Source organism: Neophocaena asiaeorientalis, unplaced genomic scaffold (genome assembly GCF_003031525.2).
Source record: "Neophocaena asiaeorientalis asiaeorientalis breed wild unplaced genomic scaffold, Neophocaena_asiaeorientalis_V1.1 scaffold165, whole genome shotgun sequence".
Lineage (NCBI taxonomy): Eukaryota > Metazoa > Chordata > Mammalia > Artiodactyla > Phocoenidae > Neophocaena > Neophocaena asiaeorientalis.
This window is the reverse complement of record NW_020173918.1, coordinates 2,294,232-2,311,328: the sequence shown is the minus strand read 5'-3', so window position 1 is coordinate 2,311,328 and position 17,097 is coordinate 2,294,232. Positions and strand designations below refer to the sequence as shown.

The window sequence follows — 17,097 nt, the reverse complement described above, 5'->3', positions numbered from 1 at the left end:
AGTTCCTAGTGTATTTGCCTTTAGCAAAGTCAGGAAAGATCTGCCTTCTGTGATCTCTCCATTCCCAGCACCTCCCCGTCCTCCGCTGGGTCGCGCCCCAGACCTTGGCCTCAGGTACCTCTAGAGTTTGAGCCAGGCATCATGCTGAGTGTCGTCACCCCCCGTAAAGCCAGTGATCTCGGGTTTAAAAATGCCTCGGTATTGCTGATTTACATCCTCAGGCTGGGGGCCCTCCCTAAGCCTCTAGCTAAGCAGAGTTTGTAAATTCCCATTTACTAGACTAAGGGAGTCTGTTCTGAATCCCTAGGCCTCTGTCAGGGCCTTTGAGGTTGTAAGGGAGAAGCTCCCTCCTTTGTGGTTAAGTGGCTCTCTTGCACCTTCACCTTCCTTCCAGCTCATCTCTTTCCTCTGTCTGCAGTAAACTGTATTTTTTTTTAATGAAACTTTCAAACATGACTATGTTATTATAAAAGGTTTTTTAAAGTATGTCCTCAAATTGATAAACCAGCTAACAATAATCAGCATCTTTGATTTAATGTTTGAAAAGCGTGTACTGATGGCTGCTTTAGAAAACACTTTGCTGCCTCGTTACTCTGCTAATGTCTCTCTCTTGACACCTGACTAGGTGGTTGGGAAAGCGAGATTCTAAAGTTCAGGTGAGAGGTCTGGACTAGATAAAAATTTGGGGACTCATCAACATACAAACGGTGAGACTGGATGAGATCACTAAGAACTTAAACGTGGTTTAATGCAGCACATTGTTTGTAATGGTAAAAGAGTGGAAACAATGTAAATTGTCATGAGAAGGGACCAGATAAAATATAATCTATATCCATAAAATGGTGTTTTGGTTCAGGCTGCTATAATAAAAGCACCATAGACTGTGTGCTTTAACAACAAACATTTCTCACAGTTCTGGAGACTGAAGTCCAAGATCAAGGCACTGGATAGATTCAGACAGATCTGGTGTCTGATGACCCATTTCCTGCTTCATAGACTGCTGTCTTCCCTTGTGTCCTTTCATGGCAGAGTTGAATGAATGCATGCATGAATTTTCTACACAAGCGTTCAGGCCCTCTCCCACCCCCCTAGCCCACCAGAGGGCTGCCATAATTGATCCCCCATCTACAATTCCTTGACTTGGCACTGTCTGAATCAGTCAGCATGCCAGGTTTTCTCTGGCTCTTAGGAATGTTGCAGGAGTGGCAAATCAGGCAGCATTATCTTTGCTCTGAACAAGGACTTCATGACTGTTAGGAGGAAGGCTCACAGGTTTTTCACTCAGGTAGTGGGTGTGACTAAAATGAGTGTGATACTATCTACACGGCTTATGAACTAAAAAAAACAGGCCAGCCATAACAGAAGCTGGTCTATGGAGCAACCACACCTCCCTCCAGTGCAGGAAAACTATCCACACACTTCATTACATATGCTCTGAATGGAGGACAGGAAATTCTAATTTGCTTACTGGTGTACCCCAATGCCTACAACAGTATCAGGCACATTACATGAAATCAATACATATCTCCTGACAGACACCAGGACACCAGCTAAGGAAAACATAAAGTGACCACTATCCCAACCAGGCCCATTTTGCTCCTCTGGTCATCTAGAATGCAGCCTTGAACTCTCCCCATTGACAGTTTAAATTAAGCCAGGCTCTGTACTTTTATCATTCCCCCCAAAATCTTGGAGGACAGTTATCAGGTGGGAAATGGGACCAAAAAAGCTAGGAGAATTATTGACTGAAACTAACACACCGAGGCTGAAATCAGCCTTCTATAAAAATGATACAAAAAGGAACCCAATGACAGAGGCATTTGTGAATATCTTTTTAGATGAGGATAAGCTGTTTTCCTTTTAGCCAACTTCAAGTGAATTCACATCCTTTCTCCAGCTGAGTTCTAAAGTCTGATATGCTACTGGAATATATAATTGGACTAGGGACATTCTTGCTTAAAACCTCCTGTGGCTATAATGACAGACTAGACCAAGCAGGCCATACTTTCAACTTTAGCAAGAGAAACTCTTCACAGACCAACAGTGCCTACCCTACAAACAATCTCCTGCTACCCTGCCTGGTGATTATATATGTGTGTATATATATATGTATATATATACATATATATATACACACACACATACATATACATATATGTAAAACAGCTTTATTGAGATATAACTTACATACCATAAAATTCACCCACTTTAAGTGTACAACTCAATGAATTTTAGTATATTTACCTAGTTGTACAACCAATCACTACAATCTATTTAATTTTAGAACATTTCCATCACCCTAATTTCCATTCCTCTGTGAAGTAAGGAAAAAAGTACAGCTAACTGCTGAGGGCTGTGTTGACACCGAAAGAGAAGGAAGTGCGTTTTCTTCGTAAACGAGATTTTAATTTCGCCTGAATTCAATGCCCTGGGTTTGCTGGCAGTCTGAATTTTTTTTTTTTTTCCTGCGGCACGCGGGCCTCTCACTGCCGCGGCCCCTCCCGTTGCGGAGCACAGGCTCCGGACGCGCAGGCCCAGCGGCCATGGCTCACGGGCCCAGCCGCTCCGCGGCACGTGGGATCCTCTCGGACCGGGGCACGAACCCGTGTCCCCTACATCGGCAGGTAGACTCTCAACCACTGCGCCACCAGGGAAGCCCTAGAGATTATTTTTTTAATCGAGACAAATCATCCTATTAGAGGCGGTAATTTCAGTACTGTTCTCAGGACATGACTGAGAGCCATTCAGATGTCTCGTCGGAGTCTATTTCATAACCCGTAAAAACACAAATTAAAAAAATTCTCTAAACAAGGGCTTTGGCGTTTCTCGCCTGATTTCCCATCCCCCAAATTTGGGTCGCCGCGGGGAACCACATGAGATCATCAGTTCTGATTGGTTGAAATCCATGAATGGGGCTTGCTGATTGGGCAGTGCTTCTCTTTGTTCCTGCTAAACCGATTCAAGTTTCTCGCCATACTTGATTCTTTCCCACTTTTCTTTAGTAAGTTGGAGTATCACCTTTACCCCCTACCTGTGTCCAGTGAATGGAAGCGAGAGTGGGAGTTACATGGATATATAGACATTAATCTCCGCAATGTTTTCTGACTCAGTAGTTTTCATTTTAACCACACCATTGAGCTGCAGACTCCTGTGCCTTGGCTAATGGTTACAGCTTTCTTTTATGAGTAGTTGGGTGGCCCTGAAAAGGGCCTTTGGTTGAGAAATGCTAATTCTTGATGGCGAAATCGGAAAGCTCAATTAACCGCCGAAGCCGTAGAGAGTGCGTCCCTGGCGCTTAAGCGCGTAGACCACGTCCATGGCGGTGACAGTCTTGCGCTTAGCGTGCTCGGTGTAGGTGACGGCGTCCCGGATCACGTTCTCCAGGAACACTTTCAGCACCCCGCGGGTCTCTTCGTAGATGAGGCCGGAGATGCGCTTCACACCGCCACGCCGGGCCAGACGGCGGATGGCGGGTTTGGTGATGCCCTGGATGTTGTCGCGCAGAACCTTGCGGTGGCGCTTAGCGCCTCCCTTACCCAGACCCTTGCCGCCTTTGCCGCGTCCAGACATGGTTTCGAAAGAAGCAAACCAACAGCAACTGACAAAGAAAGGGAGAGCGGATCCTTATATACCTACCACCTCTCCCCCGCCCAACTCCCCCAAAGAGAGAATGGAAAGCGCGCAAACCGGAAGTGTGACGCCAACGGTCCCCTCCCTTAATCCCGCCTCCAAGCCCCGGGAACTCACGCGGAAGGATGGGAAGGGCGGGGCGGGTGGGGCAGGTGGGAAGCGGTCAGTTTGACCAATAGTCTTTGCTTCCTTGACTGGGCTACTGTTTTAACTACAGTACTTGGAGGAATTAGGCTTAAGAGGAAACATGATTCCAAATATCCTAAGTAGAAGAAATACTTAAAAAGGCGAAAATTTATTATCAATAAATTTTGATAATTGTAAAAATATCAAGATCAAAGTTAGAAACGTAAAAATGTTTATACTCACACTATTCCTGTGTTTCACAACTAATACAAGGCCATGTTTTTAAAATGCTCTGCAAATGCCAATCATTTCGCGTGCCTCTGAAACTCTGGCTCTTTACTAAGGTAAGAGAAAACAGTACTATTTACATAAACTTATAAAGGGTCAGTGTGTTCGCATACGCAGTGGATATTTAGACAAAAGTTATCCATAATCCGACAAGTGTTGATGCATGTCTATTCATTCCCAAGCAGATGCAAAGTTATACTGAACAACTTGAGTTGGAAAGTTAGTTTCTTACAGCCCTTACTTGAAAACGTGGGTGGCTCTGAAAAGAGCCTTTGGTTGAAATTTCAGAGAAAAGCTGTAATTATGCCCGCTCCCCGCGGATCCGGCGGGCTAACTGGATGTCCTTGGGCATGATGGTAACACGCTTAGCGTGGATGGCACACAGATTGGTGTCCTCGAAAAGCCCCACCAGATAGGCTTCGCATGCCTCCTGCAGTGCCATCACCGCCGAACTCTGGAAGCGCAGGTCGGTCTTGAAGTCCTGGGCAATCTCACGCACAAGGCGCTGAAAAGGTAGTTTACGGATAAGAAGCTCCGTGGACTTTTGGTAGCGGCGGATCTCGCGCAAGGCCACCGTGCCGGGCCGGTAGCGGTGGGGTTTTTTCACGCCGCCGGTGGCCGGCGCACTCTTGCGAGCCCGCCTTGGTGGCCAGCTGCTTGCGAGGCGCTTTGCCGCCAGTGGACTTACGAGCAGTTTGCTTAGTGCGAGCCATGACAAGTTACAGATACACAGACGTACCGAATATTAGCGCAAAAACATCGCCCACCAGTTTGCAAGTATTTATAGTACCTAAGGTGAAGTGATTGGGCGAGAAAAATGTTTAAATATTACGTAGCAAGCTCTGATTGGTCTACATTTAAACTTTCCAGAAACCGTGCAGTTTCGTTGGCCACTACGTTATATCCTCGGCTCTTTTCAAATTGTTTTTTTGTTCTTTTCCGCCCACGATTTTCATGAGAATGCAATGCCTTGAGCGTTACCTTTTCGAAAAAACAGACCTTAACTTCATTGGTACTGTAGTGCTGTGTATTTATTTAGGTTCTGGAGGGGAGGGGAGAGTGAGAGAATATTGCCCTAATGTATTCTACATTCCCTGCTCGATAACCCGATAACGGATTATAAATTTCCAAAACCATTTCACAAAAAAAGAAATCCCTCTGTAACGCTTAAACTGAGAAACTTCTTTGAAACCTACAAGATGTAAATTCAAGCATAGTAAAATCAAACTGGCGTTTCCAGAAATATTTCCTGTAACAAGGTACTTCTTTGTTAAGTGTTGTTTATGCTCTGACTTTACACTTGGAACTTCCTGAAACTTAAGTTTTCTAAAGTTTAGAATACATTTAGCCAGGTACAACGCCGGACACACAATCACGCCATGCACAACGTCTCAGAGTTTACCTATGAGGAGCAGGCGAGGGACTAGGGCCTATGAATGGATTACGGACCAAAACGAGGACAGCTTAATATTGCCAACGGCTGTTCCTATATGTCACGTAAAATAGTCGACTTTAAGAACACCGAATGAGGACCTTCTAGACGAAGAGGCGGTAACCCAGATTCTACCTTCTCATTGGCTAAGTTTATTATACTGGATAGCCATTAAGAAAGGAGATCTAGCATGCCTCATTTGCATGGAGCGTTTCTGTTGCATTTGAAGCAGTTTAACCCATTAGACACGGGAGGTACAAATTATTTAAACAAGAAAATTCTACATGCATATTTTCTCTTTTAAAAGCTTTGTTTGATTAGAAGCCACGTTTATTACTCTAAGAAAAGTTTATGTCTTTCCAGAAGTTTTCACTTACGAAGACTTCACCTTGGAGAAAGATTGTATACCTGTGTTATAAATGACTATCCTTCTAACTAAGACTCATAGTTCCAACTGTCCTTTTTCAAATTCTTAGAAATTACGTAATGCATTTTGTAAATACAGACTCTCAAGAAAGCAAGTAACAAAGGGTGGTAAAGAAGCTGGCCGAATCGTGCCCTTCTATGTAACCCTTACATTATTGGCCACAAGCCGGAAACAAGCTCTTATGTTGTTTGAGGGCTACCAGGGAAGCTCCGGTTACTGAGGCCTGTGCGGACTTGTTTGAAAACAGCAGTCGCGCGCGCGGGAATGACTCGTCACTGCATTCTCCCTGCTGCTAGGCGATACCAGGGCAGAATTGTGAGGGGATATTATCCAGAACGGGGCTGTGAGAGGGGCATTTTATTCTCTTAGTAGTTGGCCTGATTCGCAGTCTGAAGTCGTTTTAGCATTGTTGACGCTTGTACAACCAAAAACAAGTTAAAGCGAGACTGCCCTAAAATGTTATCCCCGGGCTGTGCTTTCACACTAAAGCAACGTATCCCCCACCCTCGCCCCGACACCCACACACACACACACTTCCCCGCGTGCAATGCCTTTCCGGGAACAGTTTAGTCCACCCAGTGCTTACTTGATATTTCTCTTGTGCTAGGTTTTGAGCTTGGGATATGTTGTGAGGGTGAAAAGGGTTCAAAAGTTCGTTAAGTGCATTAAACTGTAGAAGCAAGTTGCAATTACAGAAATTGTTTGCGTGTTTTCCACCTGTGCAGCTTGTTAATTGCGGTGTTAGCCAGTTCTGTTGCTTTCTACTATTCTTTGCCCCAAATAGATGCACGCTGGTTCAGACCAAGGGCACCGGCGTCTCGGGTCTACCACACATCACTCAGCGCTGCCAGGAAAGGCAATGGCATCGATGAAAACTTGTCCCAAACCTGCAGACCAGGCCTACATCCCCTCGCTTTCTGCTGTCCCTCCCCACTCACTCAAGACACACGTTTTGCATTTATTGCAGATTAGAAACAAATGTCCTTTTGACATTGCTTCCTAGAGGCGAGGTTTCACGTGAAACTCCTTGGATTCTTACGTGATTGCCTTCTTTACAGCTCTTTCTCACCCCACCTCCCCCTAGGATAAAACCCTTCTTTTTTAAAAAGAAGTAGCACCCTCTGATGGTAATGGGCGGCAGAGCCGTACCCTTTCCTGCCTAGTATTTCTGTCTCCATTAGGCGACCAGCGGGGGGGATGGGGGAGGAGGGGGGCAGGGTGCTGTCTGGGTGCCTCAGTGCAAGCGGCAGGGAAGAAGGCCTATAGGCCCCAGCGGCCGGCATTGGCCTTCGGAGACCCGGAGGGGCGCGCAGGGGGCGCTAGGGTGCCGGGGGCGGGCGCCAGCGCGCACCAATCACAGCGCAGCCTCGCCCTATAAATACCGCGCGCTCGAGCCTCTCGAGTTTTACTGCCTTGTGAGGTCCTAGTAGTTTTCCTAGTTCTTCTTTGCTTCCGTCATGTCCGAGACCGCACCGCCCGTCCCAGCTGCTTCCACTCCCCCCGAGAAACCTTCAGCTGGCAGGAAGGCGAAGAAGCCCGCAAAGGCCGCAGCAGCTGCCAAGAAGAAACCCGCGGGTCCTTCAGTCTCGGAGCTGATTGTGCAGGCCGTTTCTTCTTCTAAGGAGCGCAGCGGCGTGTCCTTGGCTGCGCTCAAGAAGGCGCTGGCGGCCGCCGGCTACGACGTGGAGAAGAACAACAGCCGCATCAAGCTAGGCCTTAGGAGCCTGGTGAGCAAAGGCACTCTGGTGCAGACTAAGGGCACCGGCGCCTCGGGCTCTTTCAAGTTCAACAAGAAAGTAGCCTCGGTGGATAGCAAGCCCAGCGCCACAAAGGTAGCAGCGAAAGCGAAGGTAACAAGTTCTTCTAAGAAGCCCAAGAAGGCCACCGGGGCGGCTGCTGGTAAAAAAGGTGTCAAGACTCCGAAGAAGGCTAAAAAGCCTGCGGCGACAAAGAAGTCCTCCAAGAGTCCTAAGAAGTCCAGGGTTGTAAAGCCTAAGAAAATAGGTAAGAGTCCTGCTAAAGCCAAGGCTGTGAAACCCAAAGCGGCCAAAGCAAAGGTGACCAAGCCAAAGACTGCTGCCAAGCCCAAGAAGGCAGCACCGAAGAAAAAGTAAAAGTTCTGGTTGGAAGTTGCTTCCAATAACCCAACGGCTCTTTTAAGAGCCACCTACTTATTTCAGGGAAAGAGCTTTAAGTACACAAGCTCTCCTGTCTTACAAGTTTCATAAATTTTAGCCCCATGCAAATGCAGTGTGTTTAAGCCAGTCGTTGCTTCACGTCAGAATTCTTTTGAGATGAAATTCTCGCTGTGGGATTTGTAAATTGATTCCTGAGGAAGCTGGTGTTTTGGTTTTCTTGTTTTGTTTCGTTTTGATTTTGGTCTCCCAAGTGATTTAAGCTTCAACGCTCAGGATCTATTTCCCTAGTCCCATTTTAACCAGAAGCTTACATCTCTACCTGTACGTTAGAAATACCTGGGGGAGCTTTTTGAACCGATCCTGAAGTCCCACACCCCAAACATTCGTCCTCAGTGGTAACTGCCTGTAGCTGCGATTGAACCTGTGGCTGAGGCTGGGTCCGTGTACTATGTGCTCGTTTGTCAACTCAACATTTCCTTGGCGTTCTCTGCGAGACCAAAGTGGGGACATTATGTTCTTGGGCAATATTGCTAAATCGGCTTTTTCCAAAATTGGGTGGCCCTGAAAAATGCTTTTGAGGAGATGTGACTCAAGAGCTGTCTGACCTTGGGAATGACGGTGATCCTCTGGCTTACATGGCACTCAGATTGGTGTCCTTGAGTTTACCAGGTAGGCTTCACACGCCTCCTGCAGCGACATCACAGTCGAGCTCTGACCTTGCAGGTCGTTCATGCTCGGCGACTTACCCTGGGTCCGGTTGCAGGTTGTCAGCTAGTCCCGGTTTCTCTTTATAGAAACAGAACTGCCCTGATTGGATAATATTTGAAACTCCCACTCTGTGCCTAACTAGATCTTATTTCTCTGCCTGCAGGGTTTTCAACCCTGGTGCGCTGCACCACGTTAAATACTCGGGGACACTTTCATAGAATTGCCCCTTTAAGCTTTTGAAACTTTAATTCTGGGATTCATTTTAATAACGTCTTTTTTCACATCCGAGAAAAAAAAAGTACCATATGTTGAGCCAGGTTTACTCACTTTTACTTAGCGAAGCTCAATTAGTTGTAACACTTTTACATATGTGCATACAAATTCTTTAATAGTCAATTGTTTTATGTTTTGTCTTTTTCCCCCCATTGTTTTGCATGGCTCCTTGCATCCCCTTAATGTCTGCCTTACTGTCACTTCACATCCCTACTCCCCTTCCCCAAACAGGTATGTAGCTATTCATGTTTTCCTTTGAATTCAGTCTTTTACAAACACTTATCCGTAAACATGCATGATTGTTTTCTTTTTCTGGTAGTGTTTTATTATTATTTACAAAATGGCGATATATACGCTTCTCTGCTTTTCTCTTAACCTTAAAAGAAATCCTTTCAAGTCAAATCTTTTTTTTTAATGTCCTGCATGTGGAGTAGAATAATTTATCCATCCATTTCATATTGATAAGTATTGACGTCTCTATTTACAACTGCTGAGCATAGGGCAATAAACAATAGAATTCCAAAGCTGAAATTGCTAGATTAGTTAGAGTGTATTTTAAATTTCAGTAGGCCCTGACATAGCCTGAACATGGCTCCCCCTCCTGCATTCCAACCATCAGGGTGTGATCTCATTAATTTCTGCCAGTCTAAAGGGGGTAAAATTATTTCACATTGTCACTTTGATTTGCATTACCATGACCACCAGTGCATCCTTTAGGTTTATTGGCCATTTGAATAAGCTTTTCAGAGAATTTCCATTTATATCTCTGCTAATTTTTCATTAGGCAGTTTGTCTTTTTCCTGCCCAATTGTGTTTTTTATATGATAGAAAAATGAACCGTACAGTTATCACCTGTGTTGCAGATAGTTTTCTACTCTTGGCTTTTATCTCTATATTTCCTTTGTTTATGGTATATTTTCCATTTATATGTATTATATAAAATTTATGAGATATATATAACATTTGAATATTAGACATTTTAATCACAAATGTATCTTTTATAGCTTCTAGATTTCCACTCTTGGTTTAGAAACTGAATCCCACCCCTCCATTATTTATTCACCTCCTAGCTTTTCTTCTACAAATTTTTGCTTCTTAAAAAATGTTTAGTTTCTAATCCATCTAGAATTTGTTTTATGTAGTTTAAGATAGAATCCAAGTTTACATCCTTCCAGATGGATGGCCAGTTGTTTTCACACCATTTGTTAAATAATCCATTCACTTCTCATACTGAACTGAAATATATCATTTTTGTTATTTATTAAATTCTTATATAATGAGATCTATTTCTGTATTCTCATTCTTTTCTACTGTTCTCTCTGTATGAGTCATGTGTCCTTCTCAATTTTATTCCTAATTAATTTATTTCCTTGTTTCTATTGTGAATGGAATACTCATTTCCTATTTTTAGGCCTTACTGCTAGGAAGGAAGAAATGTATTGATATGTTGTATCCAGCAAACTTACTGATTTCTATAATTCTACTTCCTTTACTCCTTAAACTAAGAGCCCCTTGAGTTTTTCCTAGTCATTAGCAAAATAATTTTAACTATTTCTGTTTTCCTTAAATGTGAATACCAAGCATTTAATTTTCTTTTTGGATAGCATTTGCTAAGAATTTCCAAAATAAAGTTGAATAATATTTTTAGGAGGCATCCCTTTTTAGTTCTTGGTTTTAATTAGCATGGTATTAAGTGTTGTCCTTTATAATAATATCTGTTATTAACTTTTTGTATCTCCATTATGTTTAAATGGTTACCTTCAATTCCTATTTTACTTAAAAAAAATTTAAATGGCTGCCATACTTCATGTATTGATATAATCATACGGTTTTTCTCTTTTAATTTGTTCAGTGCTTTCTTAGATGTTAAGCCCTCAAACTCAATGTGACTGAAAGAATGAGATGAGTTTTCCTAAGATGGTCATCTATAAGAGAGAAGCAAGTGTGCTGTGGTGGAGTTGGGGGAGGGTGAACCAGAAATTCTGTTGTGAAATTTGCAGAGTCCAAGAGATTACCAAGTGGATAAGGGAGTAATCAACTGGGTTCAAATGTTGATGATAGACTGAAGTGATTAGAAGCCTGAGAATAGTTCCTTGGTTTAGCAGTATGGAGGTCAGTAATTTTGACAAGAGTAGTTTGGGGGAGGATGGAGTTGAATTAAGATGGAGTCATTGGTCTATGGATGGCATTTAAAGTCATGAGACTTGGTGAGGTCACCAAGGGGGCGACTGAGGTAGAGAAGAATATAAAGAAAGGGGAAAGGACAGAGGAGACCTGGCCCTGATCATTTATCATACATAAATCTGAATCATTGTTCTACCTCTTTGTGCTTCCATTTGCTTATTTAAAAGCAAAACGGTTAGATTAGAATAGTGTTTTTCATGGCCTGTTAGGGATAGAATAGACTAGAACATATTAGAGTGTGCACTTTGTAAGGATAAATATGGCTTCCTGGAATTTAGGCTTCAGACACTTATGTTGTTAGGCATATGTGTGTACGTTCTGGGTCATAAAGAAGAAAGCATGTCTTATTGGGGTTACAGTCAAAGAAGTCTGAAACCCAGTGGTTAACATGCTCCTTATGGTCTTTTACAATTCCAGGAGTCCATTGTTTTGATGTTCTGACCACAGAATTATATCAGCTCTAACATCCACGTAAGAGGAGACAGACTTGAAATCAATCTCATTGATTGTCTGAGAGATCTTCTGAGACCAGTAGGTAAGAATGGTGACACAGAAATTATATTCTTTACTAATAATTGGTTTGATTATCCCTGCCTGTGGGGTTTTTTGAAAGAAAAGAAAAAAGAGAGGGACAGAGAAAAGAACAGAAGGTTATATGACTGCCAGAACAATTGAAGACCAGTGGGGCCTCCTTAAGAAGATATAAACCATAAATAAGGGGTTTTGCTGTGTAAGATGTACAATAATAACACATAAAAGAAAAAAGAAAAAAAATAAGATGAGGGGAGTACTCTCTCATCTTGATGCTAAAACTTTTATTGTATCCTATGTGGCCAAAGTAAAAACGGGGAATATTGGGGGAGGAGAAGGGAATTTCTTCTTTTCTTTATACCATAACATATTTTTCAGCTCTTCAGCAATGTGCCCATGTAGAAAAATATAATTATTCTGCATATAAAAACAGAACTGGATTAAAAAAGAAGTACTAACTCCTAAATAGTAAAATGGCGGCCTTGCAAATACACACAGTATTCCATTGTGCGATGCTACATAGTTTATCTCACCAGTCACCTATCGCTGGGTTCTTAAAAATTTAGTTAACAACAATTACATAATCATTTTCAAGTGTGTCTCAAAAGTAGGTCCCCAGAAGTGGGATTTCTATTTCAAAGGGTGAAAAGTAACATTGCAAATAACAGGGCACGGTAAAAGTATAACAATGGAAGCTTAAAAACAAATACAAATACCTAAAGAAAAAAATATTACTAGATTTCAATTATCATGGGTCACATCTTTTTTAATTTTATTTTTTAATAAATAATTTGATTCAAAAATCAAAACCGTATGAAAAGATATACACCCAGAAGTCAAGTTACACACCAATGTCCCTGACGACACAGTTCCCCTTCCACTGTTTCTTTATGCAAATAGAAATGAAAAATATATATACTCTTCTTTCTCACCCTTTCATAGGATAATACATACATGTTCTCTACCATTGTTCACTTAGCAGTATGTCCTGGAGCTGTGTCTACAACAGGAAGCAGAGGTCTTCCTTATTCTTTCCATGGGTACATGATGATATTGTGTAAAGGAACAACGGTTTATTCTGCTTTCAGAATCTCTACATATTAGTGAGATTAGCCCTTCATAATAAGAGTTGCAAAATACTTTTTTCAGATAGTCATTTGTCATTTAACTTTGATTATGATAAAATTTGTTATGCAGCCTTTTTATTTTTATGTAATTGAATTTACCAATGTTTTCTTTCATGGCTTTTGGATTTTGAGTAATATTTAGAAAGGTCTTTCCCACTTCAAGAATCAAAGGAATTCGCCTATATTTTCTTTAAGTACTTCTGGCTTTTTGTTTTGTTTCGATTTTATGTTTCAATCTTTGATCTACTTGAAGTTCCTTCTGGTGTTTTACAAATGGCTGTCTAGTTGTCTCAGCACTATTAAAAAAGTCCATCTTTACTACTAGTGATTAGAAATGCTTTCTTTATTGGATACAAAATTCCTGTATTACTTGTCTATTTCTAGACTTTCTATTCTGTTGTGTCAGTCTTTCCGTTAAGCACTAATACCACATTGTTTTAATTGAGGATTGATGATCCTTTATAAAATATGAATAAGATCATCCACTCTTCCTGTTCTTATTTTTCAATTATAGGGCAATTGTAGGACAATTCCAGCTTTTCAAAGAACTGTGGAATTCTTAGAGCTAGAAAAGCCTTGGAAGTCATTTAGTTTTTGCTTCTGCCAGGGAAAATTCTGTAGGAACTAACGTGCTCTCTGAACTCCACCCCACAGCAGCTCCTTACCAGCTATTAAAGGCCAATAATATCTTAAGGGTAGTACGCTTTTACATCGAATCTATACTGAGCCAGGGTCAATGCAAAAATGTGAGAAGAAAGGGGAGTACGTTTTATAATTTGTGGGTGCTCTCTTTGAACTAATTTATCACTTCTTCCTCTAAACTCTCTGGAGGGTCACGATGCTTCCCTTTCCACATGGGAACTCCTAACTACAAAGGGAGATGTAAGGAAGTAGGTGAAATATTCTCATTCCAGTGTCTAGGAAGATGATATAGGTTTGGTAAACAGCCACTATCTGCCACACTTCTGCATGTTTCTGTTTTTTAAAGGCTCATTCACTTATTTGTTGACTCTTCAGAGAGAGGGCAAGGTCCAAGTGTGCAAGCCTAGACAATTTTTAATTATGTCCCACCCACCCCCCCTTCCCCCCAAAATTATGTTTAAATCATAACCCCCATTGCTTCAGAATGTAACCTTATTTGGAAATAGGGTGGTTGCCAATGTAATTCAGTTAAAATGAGGCCACGGTTGAATAGAAAGGGCCCCTCTGATTGGCAATTCCTCGTAGACCAGCTCCCGCCAGTTCGCGGAATGGGCGGAGGCCCCGACTCCATCCTGCGGCTGCCCGTCCCACCTGCCACCCGCCTGCCAATGTGGAAGGGAGGCCGCAGCCCAAGGGCAGCCCCCAGGGATACTGCCGCCCGCCCTGGTGGGGCTGGGACCTTGAACGCCCCCAGGACCCGCATCTGGAGAGAAGTGAGAGTGCCCCATGCGGGGGGCGAGGGGGTGCTGAAGTTATCTTGTGGTTCGTCTGGGGTGTGGTGGGCCTGGGTAAGGCCAAAGAAGTGACACCCGGCGACACCCCCGGGGGAGAAGACCCTTCAGTGCCACCTACAGAACCGCAGGATGTCAGTCCTCTGCCTGAGCTCCCCTCCCTCACGTCCACATCCCTTTTTAATTTGTCTGGAGGAGGCCAGTCTTCAATAAGTTATTTAAAAGCTCTCTAGGTACCGGAATTTGCTTCAAGGGTTGAGAACCACTGATCTGGGCGGAGCCCCTCACAGTAGTGAATGTTGTTTCTTCCTCGATCTCTAAAACTGAGTTAATATTTTTCTGGAGTAATGGTAGGCCCAGAGAAAGAATTGAATTACCCAGGATTCCACAAAGATTAAGTGATGGTGGCCCAAGAATTCCTCTTCAGCAGGTCAGAAGTATAAAAGTGTTTTGCAATCATTATATAAATTAACAAAAATCTTGTTTATTGTGTTGTATACCTAGTGCTTTGTGCCTGAGCACTTCTCACTACAAACTGGGATTATTGCCCCACGATCACACTGAAGGAAGCGGATGGAGGCACAGAGGGGTGGTGTCACTTGTCTACTTGTAAGTAAAATCAGAAATTGGACATAGATCTGTCTGGATCATAGAAAGGTGGAAATTTTTATTTTTAAACTTTACCTAATATCTTTAATGGATCGCAGGATGTCCAGAGAACTAAAACAGGAACTGAGGAGTGGCATCAAGATTGAAAAAAGGAAAACAACCAGTCCCATCCTCAGAGAACCTAGAGAAAAGAGACACAGGGAGACGGATGGCTGAGATACAAGATGTGGGAAGGAGAAGGAGATCTGAAGACTAGAGGTCCTGCCCATGAATTGGAGTGATGAACGGACACCCAGTTCCTGGAATATGACAGATTGGATCATTTTTACTTGTCCAGGGGTATCAGGATAAACTCAAGGAGATTAGCATAGTCTCTTGGGCACAAGCTAATTAATATGCTAATCAAGCACCTTCTTGAACGACGATCACTGTCTTCCTTATTCCTGGAGAAGAAGGGACTTTTTAGGGGTGAAGAGCCTATGTGCAGAGCTTCCTGCATTTCCAATCCCAGCTGCCTGATAACGCCGTTCCCTCACTGCGAGTCCCAGAGAACCGGTGCACAGACTCCACTTCAGGCTGTTGGTGTGAGTGGGTGTGAGAGGCAAGGCTGAGAGAGGAGGATGTGAGGAGCCGTTCGCACAGAATCCCAGGCACTGAAGCTGTTTGTGTGGGTGAAGAAAGTGGAATTATTGATGGTGCTGAGAGCTCTAATAGACCTTGTCTTTGGGGAGAAACTGGTGCCGAATCTACTGAGGACCAGGCACTCAGAATGCCTCTGCATCTCTGTCCCTCCTTAATTTAGATTTTGAGACTGTATGCAGCAAATGTCTTATGATAGATTGCAAAAATTGCCCTCAATTTATCTCATCTTATTGCTCATTACAATGTGACATCGTCGCTCCTCTCATCAAGAGGTGGAGTTTAGGGCTTCCCTGGTGGTGCAGTGGTTGAGAGTCCACCTGCCGATGCAGGGGACACAGGTTCGTGCCCCGGTCCGGGAAGATCCCACGTGCCGCGGAGCAGCTGGGCCCGTGAGCCATGGCCGCTGAGCCTGCGCGTCCGGAGCCTGTGCTCCGCAACGGGAGAGGCCACAACAGTGAGAGGCCCGTGTACCGCAAAAAAAAAAAAAAAAAAAAAAAAAAGAGGTGGAGTTTATATCTCTGTCCCTTGAGTCTGGACTTGGCCGAGTAATCTAACAAATGTGACCTGAGCAGATGCTTGAAAAGAGCCTGGCACATTGCAGCTTGTCCCTGTCTTGGTTCTCCCACAGCCCTGAAACACCCATGTTACGAAAGAGACTGAGCTCGTCTGCTGGAGAATGAAGCACCCAGTCAACAGCCTACCAACTGCCAGACTTGCAGGTGAGGCCATCCTATATTACCCAATGCCAGCTGACTCTCCAGCTGATAGAGACACAGGAGAAGAACCAGCAGAATTCAACCCTGACTACAAGAACCACCAGCTGACCTACAGAACTGTAAGTGAATAAATGGTAGTAGTTTTAAGCAAATAAGTTTTGGGGTGGTTTGATACTCATCAAAAATTGTCACGTGCTTAGTGAATGGCCATGAATTAGTCTTCTAGGACAGTGACAGCTTTGCCTGTCCTTCAGGAGAAGGAACCACGCTTCTGCAGCAAATCCCAGATGCATCCAGCTCCTTGTTCTCTCCCCTCCCCCCTCCTTTTTTTTTTTTTTTCATTTTTATATCCCTCCCTTTCCTACGTTAGGAAACAGAAGTGGGGATTAATGAAGTGGTCTAGGCTCCAGTGACGTTTTCACCTGCAAACTTTAGCATTCTCCATTCCCATCTCCTCGGAAAGATTCTCCCATCTGGTTCACCAGCCCATAGCTTTCCACATTATCAAAGCCCCTCCAGGTTCCCAGCTCCTGGAGGGGTTGGCTGATGACAGTGAGAGTTATGGAAACAGAAGAGGTGGGTAAGGGAAGCGGGGGAAAGGGAAAGAGGGAGATAAGAATATATCAATAGTATTTTAAATAAATGTCCATATACTGTGACTCGGAAACTTTCTTTCAAAAACCCACCCTGAGGTAAACAAGAGAAGTGAAAACCTACTTACATACAATGATGTTCATTTGAACATAAGTTATAATTGCAAGAAACAACCTGAGCGTATGTGCTATTATGAGATCGCTACAGTCAGTTAAAACCACGTATTAGCATGTGCAATG

The 17,097-nt window shown here is 43.3% G+C and overlaps 1 protein-coding gene and 1 pseudogene across 1 annotated transcript; one reads left to right on the top strand and one right to left on the bottom strand.

Moving 5' to 3' along the window:
• Positions 1 to 4,345: 4,345 nt before the first annotated feature.
• LOC112404152 (histone H3.1-like) lies at positions 4,346 to 10,074 on the bottom strand (annotated as a pseudogene).
• On the top strand, positions 7,361 to 15,106 carry H1-1 (H1.1 linker histone, cluster member). Its single transcript, XM_024752003.1, has 4 exons — positions 7,361 to 7,907; positions 11,624 to 11,741; positions 14,802 to 14,906; positions 15,005 to 15,106. The coding sequence occupies exons 1-2, from the start codon at positions 7,361 to 7,363 to the stop codon at positions 11,668 to 11,670; spliced, it is 594 nt and encodes a 197-aa protein (XP_024607771.1). The 3' UTR covers positions 11,671 to 11,741; positions 14,802 to 14,906; positions 15,005 to 15,106.
• The last annotated feature ends 1,991 nt before the right edge of the window (positions 15,107 to 17,097 follow it).

Coding starts and splice junctions, on each gene's coding strand:
- H1-1 (XM_024752003.1), top strand. CDS start 7,361: ATGTCCGAGACCGCACCGCCCGTCCCAGCTGCTTCCACTCCCCCCGAG. Junction 7,908..11,623: donor TGTAAAGCCTAAGAAAATAG/GTAAGAGTCCTG, acceptor TTACAATTCCAG/GAGTCCATTGTTTTGATGTT.